Raw genomic sequence first — 21,200 nt, forward strand, 5'->3', positions numbered from 1 at the left:
AGAAGTCAGACTAGATGATCAAAACACTCCCTTGTGGCCTTAAAAATCTCCGATGTATTCTAAAGCTTATGACTGCAGTATCAGATCAGTGATAGGTTATCACTGTTTCAAAAGAACAGTCCTCTGTGATCACTACTGCTGTGTTAGCTGATCACTTTAAATTAACAACACAAAACAGTTTTAAAAAAAATCATATTCTTATCTCCAGAGTTCCAGTTTTAAATATGGAAAAAATTGAGTCAAAAAATGGGTATTCTCATGAATAAAGTGCCTTATACCTCTCAACCAACCCGTCTATTATTTCATGGTGCTTTTCAAATAAATGATTTCATGTAACTCACAACTTCTAAAGGGATTTGAAGGTTATTGCATTCCATTCACTTCCAAGTAGATTGGATACTAAAAATAAAAAAGTAATGACTCAGAGCTTACCTCTCCTGACTCTGGAGCTGAAATGGTAAATATTTAATAAGGGAAACTCCGTTTCCCAAAGTTTTGTTCTTCTTTGTCTTTCTCTAAAATAAAAAAGCAAAATTAGTTTCTAACCACATAGCTGCGCTGATACCACACTCTTGGATGATCACGTTTCCATTGGATAAATGCAAAGTCCCCATCCTGCAAAAACATGCAAGGATTTTTACTGATTATAATAACCCCAATAAAAACAGTAGGAATATAATTAAAGATTTACTATTCACTATTTAAAAGGTGAAGGAAAATCACCTGTGTATATAAGGTGCGATGCAATGACTAAATGGATTGAAGAAAACCATTTTTTTGTATCTTACTAAGTGTTTTGCTATCACTGGATCATCTGTAAACAAAACATAAGTATTACATAGGCAACGGTATATATTTTTAAATGTATATTAAATACATGCATATGTATATATACATATGTCTCATGTACTCTTGAGAGTAGTGGGCACAGTACAGCATTTGTTCTTTAGCCCACTTTTCAAACGGAAAAAATACAAAAGCATAAGGCTGACAATCTTAGTTCTTTCCTTGCAAGGTCTGAATGAGTGAATATAATTTGTTTCTGATTTTGATTGTTAGAAGACATTTACCTGTAAGAAAAAACTATTATGAGGAAACAGATGATGCTTTGTGCGTTACTCAGTGAATAAAAGTGTCTTTTTACTAGGAGCCATCATCCCAAGGAGATGCTATAGCTCCTTCGGAAAATCTCTCCAATAACAGCAAAATATATTTGACTCAAAGTAAGAGATAAAGAAGGGTGCGCCAGGAATGAGAGAAGTACAAATATGAAGCATGAGGGACTAAGTATGAATAAAAATATAAAAATACCAAGCTGGAGATTTCAGCTCCCTCTCCAGTCTTTTTTCCACACTGTCAGTGGGCCTTTGCTCAGATCCCTGATCTCCCTTCCCTCTCAATGCTTTTAAAGATCTGTCCCCCCCCCCCTTTTTTTTTTTGGCTTTAAGATGGGAAAACAGTTTTGCATAGACTAGCTGGCATAGAATCAGTAAGAAAAAGTCTCCACAAAACTATATTGATCTTAACAGCCCCCTGCCAAAACCAAATGCACATATCATATATTCTGAAAGTCTGAATGAGTTCTTAAAATGATTTACACATAGGAAATAGCAAAGGTATTCTCTTGGGCTTTAACACTTCACTAGAAGGTAACTTGAGCTGGATCACAGGTAATCTCAATACAACAGCCTTAATACAACAGGGCTCCTAACCCTAACTACTACCTAACTAACTACCTAACTACTACCCTAACTGCTACCTAACTAACTACCTAACTACTACCCTAACTGCTACCTAACTACTTCTTACCTGGCTTTCCCATGATGATATAACAGATAAAGCCTTAGCATGGAAATGGCACTCAAATTGTTGGGTAAGTGCATGCAACTCAAAAGCCACAGGCTCACCATCCTGTTTTAATCCAGCTTGTTCTGAAAAAATATCAAGTAAACTGAAGCATACCCTGAAAATCCTAACCAGCTTTTCCTCACTGTAAATTAAACTGATTTTTCCTTCTTCTCCATGACTACTGTGAGAAGACATTATCGTTGTCCTTGTGCTCTGCCAAGTAAAAGAAAAATGCTCTTTGCTAGTAGTATTAAGACAGAGATTTCCATTTTTCCAAAACCAGGTAACAGAGTATGTCAATAACAAAAGAGCATAGCCCACAAATGTGCATGTATGCCCACTACGTTGCATACTGAAAGTAGGTTTAAATTACCTCACGGCTACTGCTGTCTGACTGCTAAAGGCATTGTGAAGCTCAGCACGGTGCAAAACCCACCTTGGCATCTGGGTTGATAACCAGAGCTAGCTAGGGTTGAGTTCCTGAAGCTAAATTTCTAGAATTAACCTACTTTAAACCTATCTCAGGAACATCTGCACTCAGTACACATATCCTAGAGTACACATATCCTAGAGTGTCAGTACTCAGTACACATATCCTAGAGTATCCTACACAGTACATATATTCTAGAGATGTGTTATAGATGATGCAACTGCTATGTTCTTCCAAGTTTCTTGTTTTTTTTTTTTCCAAGTATAATAGAACCCAAATTGTAATGATCATATTTATTCTAAATAGGTAACATCGCAACCTGAATGTAGTGGTAGATTTTAGTTTAAATTCAACAATAGATGCAAAAGACCAGCCATGAATTTCACAGAGAGATCTGGATTTCCTCAAAGTTCACAGATGTTTGAATCTTTGGGGGGTTTTTTGGTTTAAGACTATTTCTGGTTCAAATCCAATGGTACTTCTTGGAATATTTTTGTACCTGAAAAATGCAATTTCTCTACAATTTGTACTAAAAGCCTTCTTTCCTTGTAGCCTTCCAAACTTAGTTAAGGTGAAACAGACATGAATAAACTCACCATAAGGAGATAAAATATATTTTTTTTCTTAAAAATACATTTCTGCCACAAGACTTGGGATGCTTTGGGAGGGCTGAGTGGATGAAAGCTTCTGTATTAAATTACCTGGCGATTTCTGCCTAAGCATGGTAAGAAAAAGATGTTTACATACTTTATTTTTCTGACCTGTTTTTCTCTGCATTGAGTGGGCAAGAGGAAGATTAGAGTGGTAAAAGGACCCAAGTAGAGCAGTTTTAATGGAATCGTTATAGGTTCATTTTACCCGCCAAATGGTGCCAACCTAGGTTATATCTGTTGGATCTTTATTCCTTGGCTAGGAATCCAACATTTTATTCCTTTAAAGTCTCCCAAGACCAAGTAATGAAATTACCAAACTCTTCCAAACCTTGTGAACTACCCACAACGATATTATTAATGTTACTACTTTTAACTCTTCCTTGCAAAAATGGGTGATTTGTGAATCCAGGCATGAAAGCCAAAGTGTCAGAGGTACTGACAGCCATTTACTTCTGCCAGCCTAATAGTAGCTTCTTGAATTGGCTGATGGAAAATTTTCAGTGGCGCTAATTAAATAGTGTCCACAGCTCCAGCTTACAGCAAGCCACAGATCACTTACATTCTACTGTGTTGATTCTATTTTTCTTCTTATTATTTATTGTTTAGCTATCTGTTTGAAATTGTGTATATGTAAGATAAATGCAACAGTTTTTGGAAGACTTCTGGGTCAGCAGGCATACTTACCACTTTATCTCTACACCTTCAAGGCAGTAATACTATACCTCATTATGCCCTTGTGCAAAATGAGGAGGGGGGGGGGGACAGTAAAATGACTTCTACAAAATTGCACAACAAACCAATAACAGACCAAGGAGAGAACCCAATCCCTTATCTTCCTGCCATCCTTTCATTTGCCCTGTCTCCCAGACCAACCTGCAAACAAGTTTGGTTATTGCATGCTTGCTGATGTGCATTTGTTTGTATTGTCTTGTCAGGAATTTAATTTCACATGCTACCAACACAACCGTGTCATTGCAATTTAGCATGCATTTTTATGATGTGTTCTGTATCTCATTAAAGTCTCATCTTCTTAGCCAATACCATATGCTACTCATCTGTAGCAAAGCTCTTAAACGTAATGAAAAAGGTATAATCACAAATGAGAAGGCAACTGCCGACAAACAACCTACAGGTATTCAACTTCCATGACACCACTGAAAGAAAAGATACTGCAACTGCAAGCCTTTTAAAACTTCTAGCATCGTTATCTGACAGGAAAAAAATGTCGGGCTTGGAGGTGCTCTTCAGTCATTCCCGAACTGCTCAATTCCATTGCATCATTCTCAGATCGCCAGACAATGCTGTGTCAACGCGTAGGAGAAAGACCCATTTCTAACATTTATTTTTTTTTAACTGAGAAGAGAGTTTCAAATTATCAAAAGGCTGTACTGGACGCTTTCTGTTTTCAAAGATACTACTTTAAAAATTAAAATATTTTGGAAATATTTTGGGATTTTTAAACCTTCCTTTTAAACTTGCTGATTATATTTTCTTTCCTCACATATCTTTTTCGTTGTATGTTTTTGTTTTTTTTTTAATGTTTGTGTATTGTTTTTCTTTTGTTTTGAGTCATAATGGGAATTTTAACCTTTTTCCTGGATAAGAAAATGTGCAAATACTTTTCTGAGTGCTACTTTTTCATGAAAAATAATGCTTATGAAAACAAAATAAAGGGTTAGCGGTGATCAGCTCTATCAAAAGTAGTAGAAGAGGTTAGCCAAGTTCTGTCCTCAGAATATAATTGCCACAAATAAATTTGAAATGTAGCTGGATTAGGTAACATAACAAGTTTAGAAATAGGACCAGAGAGAGAGGTTCTAGCTACTCAGTATACTCCTAATACTTTTAACTCTTTAAAGTAGATAGAGGGGCCAACCCTCTAAGGAGCCCTACATGATATAACCCTGGGTCCACCACAGAGATGCACTGAAAATGCCTAAAAAAATATCTAAATAAGCTCTGTCCAGACACGTGAGGAGATCACAAGACACAGGCCTCAGACAAGCCAAGACAATGCAGATGGGAGCCTTGCCCAGGCACTACCCTGAGGTGGGGGCACCATGACAAGAAAGTGATAGAAACACAGTGCCCACGGCTGGGGAAACTGCCTGCCTGAGCACCTAATCCAGAAAAGAGAAGAGTTGCATGAAAGCCCATGAGCAAATGGGCTGGTGTTCGCCCACAGTTTCATTCCCCACTTGTCAGAAATAAACCCAAGCACAGGGTTTTTATAATCAATGTTGCACTCAGCACTGATACATTGCCAGACTGTATTTCTAACAAATGGTGAATATATGATTGACTGTGATGCTGTTGATAGTGGCCCAAATTTTGCTGTAGAGGCTGTTCTGATGGCTGATGATGGCCACAGCCAGTTAACCTGAAAGGTAGGTTTTTGTGACTCAATAGCAACTGGGAGGGCCAATAATACAAACGTAACTTTGGTGTTAACAAATGCTTGTTGAAGACATGCATCTTGACTCCAGTCCATCTCTAATTAAATCTAAATTAAATTTCACCAGGGCCTAATTAGGCCAGGGCCTAAATAGACCCTGTGATAGATCCTTCTTCCTGATGCCTACTAGCGTTCGACTAAAGAAAAAGATCCACTGAAGAGTAAACACATTTTTCTTTTCTTGGTATATTAGCTCATGTCACAAGAGCTAAGCTAGTAGGTTCCTTTGGACAGACAATATAATGCATGTGTGTATTTAGGCACACATATTTTAATTTTACAGCTAACAAAATATATTTGGAACTAATTTATAGTTCTTGACATGAGAAAATAGCCGCATATTCCAAATCTAAGGTTTTATACATTTCTTTGGTGGCAGCTACTTTAAAACTCTCTTTTCATGAATCTTCCCCTATCAAAGCTCTATAAATGAGCTAATGGTTGGCTTTACTAATGGTCACCTTAGTCTCACTTGTTTTCTTCTTTTTTCCAAGAGTACAATCTTTCTTATGTATGCCTTCCATCTGGAAATAAATTGCTCAGAATTAGATAGACCTTTTTAAAAGTTCAAAACTTAAGTTTTAATTAAGCAGTCCTTTTCATTCATTATTTTCCTCCTAAGGGGCTCTAAATCTTAGTCTGTTTCTGCCTGATATACATAGATTACTGGCTTATATTATCTTTTTATTTATATATTCACTTTGAACAAACTTCGATGAAGCTACGAAAGTTACTGAGGATCAATTGTGAACTGTTTTTCATATGCTGCTTTCCTTCCATCTGTAAACATTGTATCAATAACAGTCATTTTGTGAATCTTGCCCTGTAACTTTCACAGTAACAAAAATGATTACCTTTTCATTAATCATTGAGAACGAATTAGTATTGTGAAAACAAAATGGCTGTATTCTTACGAAAATAACACTCTCTCTATACAATTTAGTAGATGACTGATAATTTTATATGCCTCAGTCCCAATTTAGGATTGAAAGGCCCAGACTACCAGATGGAAAACAGAATTGTCTAAATGTAGTCAATGTATGAGTCTAATTTTGTGCAATGTGTGGTGCTTAGGCATATGATGAAACTTCCAGTCCCTTATACAATAAAAGGTCACTTTCATGACTTGCTTGTAATTCCCAGTCTTTCTTACAGCCTATATAGAGCATCTGCCTATTCTTTGTTCAGGCTGTCAGGTAGTCTAAAGTTCTTAAGCAATATTGCTTCCTAATCATTAGAAGTTATTCTGGATTTATTATACAAAATGATTAAGAAATATCTATTCCAGATGTCTATACAAAGACTCCTGTGCTAAGCAGAGATACTGGGAACTAATAAAGCTATTTCTTCTGAATGTTGCTACCTACAGAAAAGAAGCCAATTAATTCCACATATCTTTTATTATTATTTATAAACTAATTCTTAAATAGAGATGCTTACATCTGCCTCTAGCTCCAGATGGTGCAGTTTAGCTGCCTATGTTATTCATGAGTCGTCTTTGGTTTTAAACAAATACTTAACCTAGCAATTGTCTAATCAAGAATTCTCCATTTCTTACAATTGAAACCTAAACTGCACTGCTGCTTTAATTCTCAGAACAGGGAGTTTTCTCTCTCACAGGTCAAAAGTACAAGGGAAAAAAAAGTCTTTTTAATATTTCAGTGCAGCAGTCACAGTTGTAAAACTGCTTGATACTGTACCCTCCAGTTACCAGCAAAAATCCAGGCAGCAAATTTAATCCAAAATTCTCATGAGGTCTGACTACATGTAGAGAGTAGGACAGACCTTTTTTATGATTATTATTTTTTTTCCTGCCACATCACCTAGTCATTGAGTTTACATTTATGTTCCAGGCCATAGGAGTACCATTTCCAGCTTAGAGCAAATTCTTCAGCACATACAGCAATGTTGTGTCCTTGTCCTAAAATCTGCCCAGGAGGAAGCAATGAGCAGGCTTCCAGCTCTCTGCCAGGACAGACAGGTGCTGGATGCTGTTCTTGTAGTTAAGAACCATAGTGGGATGATGCAGCTGCTCCTAGGAATACTAGAGAAAGGAGAAAAAAAAAAAAAAGGATATTCTGTAGGAATGTAAAAAACACAACATGTATAGTTTGGCAAGGTCCTAGCAAAGTTATGGCCCAGATCCATCGTATGAAAAGCCCTGATAGATATCTTTAGATATAATTCACCTGCCTACTGGAATAATAAGCAGAAATGACTGAAAAACCCTTCTGCTATGTTATGCTATGGATGGAAATTTTGCCTTGAAGGTTTATTATCAAATAATGTATTTTGAAACAATACTAAATTCTAATAAGTTATAGAATTATTCCATTTTGACCCTTGTCTTTGTAAAATCTTACAATACCAAACTCTTAGAATGAATATAAAATTGACAATATTGTTTGAGACTTTCAAAGTAAAATAAATCTGAAGAGTTTGTGTTAACCCTTTCAGATCAGTAACACATAGCTATTGAGATTAAAAACATAAGTGAATGCTTTCCAAATTGTTATGTTAAAAACTGACTGGAAATATATTTTCATATGAAAAATCTCAAATCTATGTATTCAAATAATTTTATTTCTGAAGTGATTTTGGAGACAAAAATCATCTGAAAGGTGAAATTGAAATTAAGGTAATTTTTTATTTATGATTTCTGTGTATGCTCCTCTACTTTTTTTTTTTCTCCGAAATTAAGATAAGTAAAACATTTGAAATAGCTTAAACCTATTTTGATTTACTGGTTATGTACCTAAGTTGGTATGTCTTTTCATTATGAAACCTTCCTGAAAGACGATTTCTTCTTCTGTGGTCTGAAAAAATAGCATAGCTTCCTTGTATCTAGATAGAATAGCCATAACCATGCTGATAAATCAGTGTTGTGGGTGTGTGCTGAATAGCTGAAGGTTTTTTGGTTTTGGTTTTATTTTTTTTTTTACCACCAGAGTGGACATTACCTAGATCTTGGTCTGATTTCATCTGAAGCTACCAACACAGCTGCTCAAACCAGGAGTAAACCTAGGAGCAAACCCAGGAGCAGAACTGACACCTGAAGGATGTGCAAGTGAAATCCATGTCACCACAGGCAACCACTGAACAAGAGATTTGGGATCACATTTTTGGCCGAGATGATCAAAACTTAGGTTCATTCCAGCTAATTTTCCTATGGCTAAACACCTAACCTAAACTACTGAAATGCCTTGGTGCAAACCTGCTAACTCTTTGGACTTTTCAGTCATGGTTTCTTAGTCTGCCATGAACCAGTCCCTCTAAGCTTGTCTTATCTGAACAGTGAGTGCAAGTTAAGGGGCACTTCCAGAAACTCTTTCAAGTCTGTTCTTGGCCATCAGTATCTTCTTTCCACCTTTTACAGGTGACACTTTGGAGAATGGAGAAGAAGCAAAGCTGTGGGTGGCCCCAGTCTCAGCTGTGAAGTTCCAGGTATGAGCACCCCTTGTAAGCTCAGAAGCTATGGTTAACTACGTAAGAACTCTTTCTTGGTAGAAGAGCTTGGGTCTTACTGAGCCACAATTCACAGCTAATGCTGGAGATGCTTACCAAGTTCTTTGCTGTGGGGGTCATTCTAACCTACTGATACTGCTGGACACCTATGCCCATGTGTCCAGGACAGTAAACTCAGAATACCCAAACATAAATCAAGTAGTCTTTGTAAAACCAGCTTAAATTACAATCATACCCTCCTGGGCTTTTTTTTTTTTTTTTTTTTTTTTTTTTTTTTTTTTTTTTTTTTCGGCTAACAGAAAGAAAGGAAGGCTGAACTGCTTTCTGGAGCGATATAAGCTATGAAGCTATGATCTGCTCCATAGTGGTGCCTCTCTCTCTGCATATGCTACAATTCAGAAAATTAGATTTCCAAATTCTTTTCTCAACTAGGCATCTAGATACATGCTGAAAGAATTATGTCCATGTCTCATGTTGAATTCAGCTTTTAGAAAATAAGAGAAATTTTTCCTACTGTCAATCTTCAGGCATTTAAGAGCTCTTGAAGAGTTAGTATCCTGTCATGAGGAGGACTTTCATTAATTTGATGTGCCGTGATACTCAGTGAGGAATTAAAGGTGGGAAATTTCAGCTCTTTTGTAAGATTTAAGAGTCACATCACCAAAACAAAAGTACATTTAGCAAAGCACTGCCCCATCTTGTTCAATATGCTCACACATTATCATGTCATCATCATTTGGCAGATAGACAGTTTTTACAAATCTGCTGCAGTATTGCTAAGCTGCCACTTCAGGCCATTTCCTATAACTCTCAAAGATACATGTCTTTAAAACTAAAAAGTATGAGTTTTTTCAGTTTACTTTTTCCAACATACTTTGACAGTGAGTCCTCACCATTCTTTCTTCTGATGTATGTAGACCATTTTACAGTCAATAAAGGATATCTGAAGCTACCATAGTGAACCAAAATCTTCCCAAATACAAATATCCAATTATAAAATGCAGCTCAGGGTTTAACAAATTCTCTTCTGACCCTGTAGGTGATAAAGTGATGGCCAGAGGCATGGGTTTCATTATCCATATCTTTATCACAGCTCATATGACTGTTAATGCCAGCAATTAGTTTAATCAGATTTTCAATGAGAAATTTTCTTTATGAATCTAGCAAACTACATCCTGATCACTTTGTTCCAGCTTTCTAAGATAGAGACATAAACACTCTGAATGACCATGTATCTATTGATTATGAGCTTGGACAGACTTAACACCCACACAATAAGACATGTCCAAATGAGCATTAGGATCCAAGACAGATCAAGCATGCAGCAATTGTACCTATCAGCCTCATTAGCTAACCCTGACCATCCTTCATGCTTCACAGAAGTGCTTTCTGCATTTTAAAACATCATTAATGGGGAAAAAACGTGTTTGGGATCCCAAATTACTGCTTCCATGTAATGTTCTTCTAATGTATTTCTGTGAGCATTCCAACTAGCTGTTTATATTTCATTTGTGTTGCTTTCCAAACCATCAGACCCATTCCTATGTAGTACAATACTGTATCAGGTATATCTTATGCAAAATGAGAAGTGCAACAGAGAAATGCCTAGAGAGCTATTTTTAGAAGTGGCAGTTTAGACTACTTAGGCTATAATATTCATTGGTTCTCTTCCCAGCCAGAGAATTCCTTCCATTTATTCACGTTCCAACAAACTTCCCATATTACCACTCCTTCTAATCTTCTATACATGAAAAAAAAAAAAAAGTACTTTCCTGTAGTCCTTGTGCTTTGATTACTGAGGAATCATCAGGAGCAGAGTTATGCTACATAATTCACAAGCCCATCAGGTAATCAGGTAGAGTGAATGGAAACAATACATTGTAACTGATCAAAAGACAGCAACCACATATTTGAAATTCCAGTGTTTTGACATTTAGTTTTTCATCGCCCTGTAATAAGAAGTAAACTTAACAAGACTCTTAGCAATAAAGAAATTTTACAAAACATTGGAGCAGGGGGATGGATTCAAATCTCTTTTGCTGTTGTTTAAAAGGTATTTATTAAGAGGTCAGAATCCTGTCAGATTGTGGTCAGGATACCATGTCCTAGAATACGTGGAAGTGGCATGCAAAGAGAAGAATGTACTTTGCTCTTGTTATATATGTGTATATATATATAATATTTATATGTAAGCATGCATGTATGTATATATATCTCCTGCGATATTTTTAGTCAGAGCAAGAACTTTAGCATGTATGTGTCTTCCAAATCCCAGACCACTCTTGTAGTTGCCAGGCTACAGATCATTAGAATCCATAACTTTCACTGTACCCATTTCAGCTCCTGGAAAACTATATACTGTAATGACGTGAAGGGAAACATTTCTCAACAAAATTTCATCTATCTTTAGCAGAATATAGATATTCTTTCTAGATATTGCCAAAGAATACAAGAACCTAAATACAATAGAGGTGTTTTTCTGATGTTACAAGACTATAAATAGGACAGTGGAGCATGAGGAAAAATGCCCTAAAACCAGAAGTCAGGCTATTATTTTAGGCATTATATGTGAAAGCATCCCTTCTGGCCTGTCTCCATTTGTAAGAATGAACCATTCCAATGCCTGCTTAGGCCTTTCTGTTCATGATCCTGTCTTTGCACCGATTTGAAATAGTATAACTTTGACGTTCCTTTAAACTGAGATCCTAACTGGCAATGCTTTACGAATAGTCTCTTCAAAAGACAATTCTAAGAGGAACAGAACCAAGGAGTCTGCCAGTGAAATAGAATTATGTCTAAATCTTGGATATTCTGTGATATAAGTTACTGAAAAATGAAAACAATCTCACAGAATATCATAGTGCATAGCAAATGAGCCATGAGAGATCTGGTGAGAAGAATGAAAGGTAATACACCAGTATAATAACTCCAACAGTTTAAGGACAGCCTGTGAACTGAAAGTATAGAACAGTTTTAGTAAACACAAAGTTTGAATGCCAGGAAAGGTCTTATCTACAGTCCTTTAGAACAAAAGGCATACTTCATTTATTAATAGCTTGATCTCCACCAGCAGACTTCAATCTTCAATACAGGACCATCACTAATACTGAAAATCAAAAAGCATGAATTACTTTGCATACCTGTAGAAGACAAAACAAACAAACAAAAAAACCCCATATTTTTCTCTTTCATTCCTACTTAATATCTTTGCCAAAAACATCAAGATGTCTTTTTCTAGAAACAGACTCATTGTTCATCAGTTATCTTTACTTATTGCCTAACACATATACACACTAGCAGGACTTAAATGTTCACTTAAATAGGATCAATAGTATGTCTCCCTCCACCATGCTACTTCTCCAGTGTCTAAAATGAGTACTAGCACATACTCTGAGGTCCCCTTGTTTTGTGAATAATATGCTTAGAACAAGTACTACTTATTAATTTTAATTTATTTTATTATCACAGACAGATACTACGCATTGCTTTTTTACTCTCCTTTTCCTTTCCCGCTAACCAGGAGAAGCCACCCCAACCAAATGAACTACTTTTGAACAAGTGGCATTGTAAAGTGTTCCCTGTACACAGGAATAAATAGATTAAGAAATGTTTAAGAGTGATGTTTTTAAAGATGGAAAATCCTTCTTGTGACCTGTAGACCTTATCTCCCACTGGTTGCTTGACAGGTAACTCCTGAAGGTGAGGTGAAAGGTAGGGAGCAGTTCTGGCACTTAGTCTCACGGAGAGGGAATCTTCTCAGTGTACTCTTTAATCATCAGACATGGCAGGGTTTGGGCCATCTGGGGCCTTGGTGGAACAGCCTCAGCAGAGCAGCCTAACTGGAGCCAGGCATTTGCTGCTAGCTGATTGCTATGAGTTCCTCTTGCAAATTTGCTTGGATATCTACAAAACACGCAGACATATTTTGCAGGAGGAGAGAGGGAACATTAAAGTTAATAAACGGGCAAATGCCTGATTCTGCTTGAGCTGAACTGTGGGAAGACAAAAGAGTACATCTCACATAGCAGATGGACCACGAACATGCATGCAGCCCTATTGCTCACATCCTGCATTAGGCCTCTGGTTCTTTCATTCTTTCTGATTTTGTGACACCACGATGAAGATGTTTCTCCTGGCTCTGCAGCTGTTGGGCTAGGCTCAGCCTCTCTCCAATACCAGGAGCACCCCAAGTATCCTATCAGAAGATGCTGTAGGTTTATCTTTACTTGTAGCACTGCATTATGGAAGAATGCTGTCCTGAATCTCCCACATGCAAGACTCAAAGAAATGAAAAACAATACAGTTTTGCTTGTTGGTGTGGATATTCATTTCAAGACTCTCCTGCCTACTTGATACTCATTTTCAAAGTATTGCACAGACAGATAAGATGGTGAACAGATCCTTCCCTTCATTAATTTTTGGAAACCGTAGATATAGTGTCATTTTGGAGCTGGCCATTGCACTTGTTCTTTCCAGACGAGAAAAACAAGTCTGTTGTCTTACTGAGCAATATATATATATATATATATACACATATTGATATATATAAGTTGTTTATTTTTCCCTGTTGCTAAAGATAAAGTATCTAACCTGCTGAAGGTTAGATAGAAGGTTATATTGTTTCAGGTTAGTCCAGAAATCTACCTCAGGTTAGGAAAGAATGGAATTATGGACATACTACATGACATACAAGTGCTCTGATTCCCCTGGGATATTAGAAAGCAAGAAGGTCCTGCTCAATATAGTTATTCCATGAGTGGCTCTGTGAGCTGGCAGGTACCTCATGGACACAAGATTGGCAAACAAGGGTTCCAGATGTAGCTGTAGATTCAGGTCATGGCCCAGCTATACTTCCTCTTTTAGCAATTGCTCAAGTTGGTTGGTGCCCTACAGTTGATCATAGGCTTTAGAGTATATGCATTGCACACACATGAGGTTCGGGTGACTGGTAGAGGGCCCTGCAAAGAATGCAGTAAGGTGTGTTCCTGAGAGCGGCGTGTTTCTCCTACACATGAGGCAGAATTCCACAGTCGCTTGATACATGGGCACAACCACTTCAGTAAAGGGTGGGAATGACTGCAGTCTTCAAGGGTGTCAAACAATACTGCTGTACACTGCCAACATTACCCCCCAGAAAGTTACATCAAAAAAATTACTTGCAAACAAGTTAACCACTTGTTACTTGCTAGAAAGTGAGCCTGTGTTCCCAGTCTGCTCCCCCTACTCCATGCACTGAAAAAAAATCAAAACCAAAATGTTTTCTAAAGCTCTCAGTTATAAATCAGGAGCTTTCAGATAGTTTAGAAGCGCTTGTTTGCAGGAACTCATCTCTCATAAAAGGCTTGTTGCTGCTCTAGGGAGGAGTAAAATAGCTACTGATGACATTCAAATCATGGTTTGTCTTCTCAGCCATTAATTTTAAATATGATTCATACTCCATTATGCTCTGGAAACCAAAGAAATTATCCTTTATTGTGTCTAGCCATTTTTCATCACTATGGACTCATAATGACCAATTTTACTCTTCCCTGTTGTAATGTGCTTGAAAATGTGCAAAAATTAACCCGACTGTTTACATTTGCCTTTAATTCAGCTTCATAAGGATTTCCCACTGTAAATACGTATTTACACAATAGAACAGAATTATTAGCAACTAACATATATAAACAGCATTAGTTTTTAAATTGCTTAAATATTAGTGCTTGCAGATTAGAAATAAGTCTGTGTCAATCTTCAGGGACCAAACACTACTGAACTTTATCCTACTTAAACAGAAATCTAAATAAAAACATACCTTTTAATGAATACCTAAGCCTGTCTTAGGCCATTTTAATAACCATGGAAGAGAAGTCCAAAAGTGAATGGGTTTATACTGTTCATCCTCATTTATAACACCAATACATTTTTAGTTAAAAAATAAAGGTCGCAGGAAAAAAAAAGGTCCTGGGTGAAGTTTTCAAAAATCCCGATGCAATCCCATGTTTCAGCTATATGACTTTGCACAAATAATCTACTGTCTGTGACTCAAAATCTCTCATGTATTTCCAGACAGAGTGCTCTACAAGCAGAGACACCAAACAACTGGACAGGTACGCTGCATGTATCAGAGACACTCCTTTCACTTGTAAGGGACCTCTTACCTCAGGATGCAACTGCAACTCTGAATCCCAAGTCAGGGCCAAGTTCTTTCTCAAAAGCCTGTATGAGAGGTGATGCTGCTCTTCTGTAGCCTCCCTAAGCTTTACTCTGTGAGCACAGCAGTTGAATGCTGTTTTTAAGGTGATCTGGTCCTGGCTCCCTGCTTCCCAGCCCTGCTCTCACTGGGGGCAGCAGGGCTGCCGGCTGAGGGAGGCCGCAGGAAGCGCATGGTGTGGACGCGTGGCCTGAGCCAGCCACTGGAACATTGCTCAAGGAAATAGGGACATAGAATCGTGTTTCACAGTGAAGTCTGATAAACATCTTATGGATTAGGGAAGTAAATAATATCTATGTAAATAAGTAAATAATATCTATGGGAAGTAAATAATATCTATTATCACTAGCTACTTATCAAACAGCAGCTGAATAAAAGCAGTCAGCAGGGCCTGACATCCAGCATTCTCCAAGACAACGCAATTTTCATTCCTGTTAAGTGCAAGAGTTCATGGGTATCAGGGGCCGAGTCGACTGTTGCAGGCATAAAGGTTTTATTAAAAAACAAAACAAAACGCCTCATTACTCTTAAAATAATGGTGATGAGTGCTGGGCATAACAGGACTTATAAATGCCTGGTTTGTTTTGGTGTTGGTTGTGTTTTTTTTTTTCAGAGTAAGGAGTTACCTCTCAACAGTTGGCAATAGCAAATGCTATGCAGCTCATACAGCTTGTCACACGTGAATTAAGTCCAACATCTCCCACGAATGCAAGCCTCAAAGAGCACATTTCCAACTTAATCAAAGAGATTTGATCTTAAATTAAGCTCCTGATGGATAAGTTGGGAAGTTAGCTCTATTTTTAAAACCTTAAACATGCTGCAAGAGGGACAAGGTATAGGGCTCAGGTGCCCAGGCGTTGGCAGGGGGCTGGATGCCACAGGCCAATGCACTGATGGCTGCAGTTGCATTAATAACTGTATGAAGTAACTAGAAATAAGAAGATGGAGAGCAGAAAATTAGACAAGTAGCTAACAACTCCAGCAAAGTTAAGAAAAAGAAGAGAGGTGCTTCTGGAACAGACAGTTCAATGGAAAGGCCTGAGTTTTGTTCCTGCTATGGTCAGCTTTCTCTGCATTTTTGTAAATTGCACTCAATTATATCAGAAGATAACTAATGCAGATTACATATTCCTAATGAAAATAACAAGGCATCAAATACTGGCTACCCGATTAAGCAAAAGAAAGGTAAAAACATACAATTTTCTCCAACCATTATTCTTATGAGTAATAAATCTACATGATGTTAGCCAGTCACTTTAATGACTTCCAATATCAAACTTACATTTATCCTTGCCACATTTCTCTCTTTTTTTTTTTTCTTTTTTAAGTACGTTTGCAGCATTTTAAGGAAAATGTTGAAGATGCTACTGAATTTATCTTGAATAAATGATCCAAGTCCTCACTTAAAATTGTTCCCATTTTGACCTCTGACTTGTCAGAGGATGACTAATAAGCAGACAAGCTGTCTGTGCTGCCCAAGTCATTTGTTGGTCTGTGAAGGCCTCCAGTCCATTTCTATCTTTCTATAGACATCTACCTTACTTAAAGCCAAAAATCTTGATCCCCAGAGATTTTGCACATTAAGTCAATTAAAACAGTACCAGAACAATAAACAATAACCTGGAGAAACCAGTAAAAAACAATTTAATTGCTGAGTGGAATTCCAGAGCTAAAAAACAATCTGCAGATTTTGTGTGTACTTTCTCACCGTTCTTTTGAGCTGGAGAGAGAAGCAAGAGAAAGCAAGCAACCAAGGTACTGTATAGCCACTTTCCTCTCACCATTTTTATCCTGTCTCAAATGAATGTTGAAATTAAAATGAACAATGAAGCAACACAACATCAAGCAATCTATGAAATGTAATGTCCTAAAGATGGTTCAGAATGAATGAATAAGAATGAGAAGAAAAAAAAAGTTAATCTAATTAAAAAACTTATGGCCATAGTTATTTACGTTGCAGATATTTGCTGTGATTCTTTGCAAAGCTTTAAATTTGTAATCTAAGAAAATATATTTTTTTTTCTGCAAAATGACTGAGATAACCAATGATAAAAAATTAAAATGAACTATACAGAAGTCAATGTATAGTTCCATCAGATGCAAATTCTGCTGCTGAAATTGCCTTAGTATTGTAAGCTGTTAAAAAACACTTTTCTCAAGCGATCAACATCTATTTACAGAACTACATCTTTGGGTAATATGCACAGGTAAGAATCATGCTGAATTTTCTTTCATGAAGCAGCTCAGTAATGGATAGTCAGATACTTATTTATAAAGTGTCAACTAGGATTCTGGCAGGTTAGAAGGCCACATGCTGCAAAAAAAATTACTGCACAGAAACTGACGTAAGCAGGGCTCTAAATCCCAGAAAAAAAAATGTAACCAGAAAACTAAATTCTGCACTGGCTTGCATTCAGTAGTATTATATGGGTGAAACATAGGACAGAACACATATACACATTATATTATATATCTTGTTAAGAGTTTATTGTATTTTATTCATTCCTTTTAAGGTGGTCTTCAATAATGACCACTCTGGAATCAATGTTTAATTCATGAACTATGCACAACTCCACAGAAACAATGCCACTGATTTCAAATGGCATTGGTCAAACTTGTGAGGCAACGTTATTTCAGCCTCGAACTGGCCCTGCTCCTCTTTGTTGTATGCTCTTCTTCGGCTTAGCCCTGTCTTCTTTTGTACTTGTGGAAGTTCATCCATGTCAACAAGGAAAAAGAAAAACTCTGAAAACAGCCTTAGTTCTTTTTCTTTACATGTCTTACTACAAAAAAAATGGCTGTTAAATTCCCTGTTCCCTTGCTATTTCTCTTGTTGTTGTTACCATGTACTTTAAGATCAGTGTATACCTGCATCAGAAGTCTTTTAAATTGCTAAATAAATAAATAAATAAAAAACACCATAGTTTTTGTATGTCAGTGAAAGCCTGATATAAAATCTTGAAAAAATTTTGCGTTGCATGGTAAAAAGAACAAGAACAAAAAACGACAAAATTATTTTTCTTAAGGGAAATAACATTGCTGTGGTCAATGCTATTTGTAGTTTATTCTAGCCCTAAAAAAGGTCTTGAATTGACTTCAAAACATTTCTATACTCCACATGCAGTGAGGTCATATAGAATCTTCTATTGTGCTTATATCAGAGCATTTTCCTGCAAATTTTGATGCATGTCTAGCTCTTAGGGTTCTTAACCTTAGCTCTTTCAGCGTTGGAATAGAGAGCAGCCATACTGCAGCACATGCTAGCAAGCACCCCAGTCTCTTGTAGGATGCCAAAAGGAGGAGAAGAGGAATCCCAAACTACCAAAACATAAAATTTTACACTTTGCTGAGTGGGAAGCTTATAGCACAGGGAGTTTTTGCTAGGCTGTTGCTAAGGCTCCCTCACTTTGACATGGAACATAAAAGGGTCTTAGCATCATGGAAATCAAGATACAGCTGCCTCGTTTTGACAATTCTACACCCTAAGAAGGAACAATCATTCTCTTTATATGTATTTGATTTGTGTACTGTGGCATTTTCTTACCAGACTTCTCAGCTGTAAAAACTTGTCAGTCAAACAAGATTTTACTACTCATAAATGTATATTTCAAGTGGTACAAGGGAGCCATTAAAAGTTTTGCTATACAGCAGCATCTGCAGAACTAAATGATTTTCTGTTTCCACTGCAAAGAGTTACCTCTATTATTGTCAGTATGGTATGGTGAATGCTGCAATTCTGAGTGCCCATTGTACCGTGTAGCTGGTACATTTGGCATTCTCCACGCCACAAATCCTATGCATCAGCCATCAATTATATCCCTCATGTCAATCTGTTACCTTCTACTGGAAATAACTGGCATATTCTCATCACCGTTACTACTTTACATCCTATTTGTCCATGCTTGTTATGCATCTAAACTCCTGTGCGTCATAATGAGATCATACATGAATACACATATCGACACATACTTATCTAAATATGCACACACATATACAAGTAGTCTGTAAAAGCAGGTCCATTTTTTTCAGCTTTGAAGAGAACTTCAGTAATGTAGTTGTAGATATAGTGCATATTACCCTTGGCAGTGCTAAAAATAAGTCATTTGGATTAACCATTTTTGAGAAGTACATTTCATAACTTAAATACTATATTTATTCAAGATCCCTTTTGGTTTAATACAATTTGTCTGAGTGTGCGCTAATTTCTGTTCTCAGCATAGCCTTGGGAGGTTAAAAACGTGAAATATGATTTTTTGCAGGTTTTAAGACATCATCATGCCTTATGAACAGTCGATAATCACTACCCAGTGATACGTACTGACAGCATTCATTATTATATGTATCAGAAGAATACTGAGAGTATCATGTAACAGCCTTGACTATGCTCTACGTAAGTAGCTACTGAATTGTAGCCAGTATCGTAAGACATTGGCAGGTTCTCATTTTCTTAACAGTTGGAGCCTTTTGGTCAAGCAAGCTGCTTTTCTTACTTCTGACAAAATTTATTGCAGTAAGTTGTTAAATTGAAAGTTTAATTTAAGTTGTTAAATTGAAAAACTCTTGCAATTGAAAGTGGAAAATATGGAGTAGTCTGAATGTATGAATGAGGAGTAAATTACAGATAAAAGGACTGACAAGAAAGGAACCCATATGGTAGTTGGCTGTTTACAAATAAAGTTTTAATATAAGACGTAATTTTGCCTTCAGTTTTCATCTTAATTCATTTCCATTGTTTTCATGTGAACACAGTAACTGGATTCTCACTGTTGTACATGAAAGCCAAATATAGTTTGCAGAAATTATTTTGGTCAAGTTTAAACAAAGCGTGCTGAAAAATGGTCTCAAATTTTCACCTGGTAAAACCTTCCATTTAATATTTATAGCTCTCTAGTGAAGCTTAACAACAGAAAGAATACCAGTAATTCATGCTACCAATCTGTCAAAATCCTGGGCTTCCTCTAGAGAATGAAAATACCAAGCTTTTTGCACAGTTGATAAATATACTAGACTGCCTACATATCTTTTATGAGTTACCCATTCACTTCTTGCTGGTAAAAAGCTAAAACAGACTGACTTTTAATTGTAGCCTTGAAACTCAGAAATGAAAAGTATAAAAACAGGTGAAACCAATCATCTATTGCAGAAAGCTGAGGGCAGTTCTAAAGTTCAAGAAGCTTTTCAAAAAGGTAAAACGAATGCAATCTTTATGAGAAATGTCAATTTTATTCTGGGCAACTGCAGTCAAAACATGAGGATTTTAGCCAGAGCAGTTAAGAACCATACGCTCAGAAAGCTAAAAGAAGGAAATAATAGTATGGGAAAAAGGTTAACATCTTGACATTAAATTATGGGCTTTAATAAAAATTATGGTATGTTTTTATATGATCAGGTATAACTGAGTACTATGGCAGGTAATAAAACAAAAATGAAAAGACTTGTTTCAACTGTCAGTCTCCAGTTGCAGCAGAGCTCCACAGGAAGCCTAAATGTGTGGGTCTTTGAACTGAGCTAAATAGCTGTGTGAAATAAACCCTCTTTACTTTCAAGTCTCTGTGCTGGAGATAAAAGTATCATATTCAGTCTGGCTTGTTTTGTTCAATAGCATAGAAAACTTTTGTCCCAGTTTCAGAGACTAGCCCCCACCTTTTATGACCTGTTCAGTAGGTTTTTAATTGCATATTTTTTATTCATGAAACTAATTGTTTGTATATATGCTCGAAAAATTGCAATATGGCCCTTAAACCATGTAAATCAATCTTTTATGGGATGCAGTTTTATAAGATTACTATTACTTTGGAAAAATATTTTTTTAGAAAAAAATGCTCTACTGTAATCATTAACAACAATTTTATAGATTTAAGTCTTTAAAACAAATAACAATCACTAACTGTAAATAAGACATTTTTTTTTCAATGAGTATCTAGGCATCTAAAGCTGCTTAGAACAGTCTAATAGCTTTTTTCCCCTGCAAAGTGACTAAATAGATAAAGTCAGTGGGAGATAAGTACCTAACTTGTTAAAGATCTTTGAAAATCTCAACTGGTGTTCATCAGAATCATTAGATGCTTAAATCCCTTAGGGAATCTGAATCTAATTCTTTCTACAGACATTTATATGTGGCTGATTTGATGTATAGGAAAAGTCTCAGTGCTGTTT

General features: G+C 36.6%; 2 protein-coding genes across 8 annotated transcripts in view; one reads left to right on the top strand and one right to left on the bottom strand.

The window, feature by feature from the left end:
* The window catches only part of LOC308187485 (uncharacterized protein), an 80,177-nt gene that overhangs the window by 14,659 nt on the left and 44,318 nt on the right, over positions 1-21,200 (top strand). For 2 of the 7 annotated variants that reach the window (XR_013944725.1, XR_013944726.1), the window contains exons 1-4: positions 7,904-8,532; positions 8,763-8,830; positions 14,900-14,940; positions 19,304-19,434. Coding sequence is in view for 2 of the 7 variants with exons in the window: in XM_080575505.1 (XP_080431631.1) it covers positions 8,463-8,532; positions 8,763-8,830; positions 14,900-14,940; positions 19,499-19,554 (235 nt within the window). In the remaining 5 variants the exon portion in view is untranslated. Of the gene's footprint in view, positions 1-7,903; positions 8,533-8,761; positions 8,831-14,899; positions 14,941-19,303; positions 19,435-19,498; positions 19,555-21,200 lie in introns of those variants that run through there. The other 5 variants (XM_080575505.1, XR_013944723.1, XM_080575504.1 and 2 more) reach the window with 5 other exon arrangements.
* The window catches only part of LOC308187123 (uncharacterized protein), a 109,090-nt gene that overhangs the window by 12,816 nt on the left and 75,074 nt on the right, over positions 1-21,200 (bottom strand). The window contains exon 4 of the mRNA XM_080575335.1: positions 433-515. The gene's annotated coding sequence lies outside the window, so the exon portion shown is untranslated. The remainder of the gene's footprint in view (positions 1-432; positions 516-21,200) is intronic.

This window comes from Anser brachyrhynchus, assembly GCF_964034855.1.
Source record: "Anser brachyrhynchus genome assembly, chromosome: 1".
In the NCBI taxonomy this organism is placed as follows: Eukaryota; Metazoa; Chordata; class Aves; order Anseriformes; family Anatidae; genus Anser; species Anser brachyrhynchus.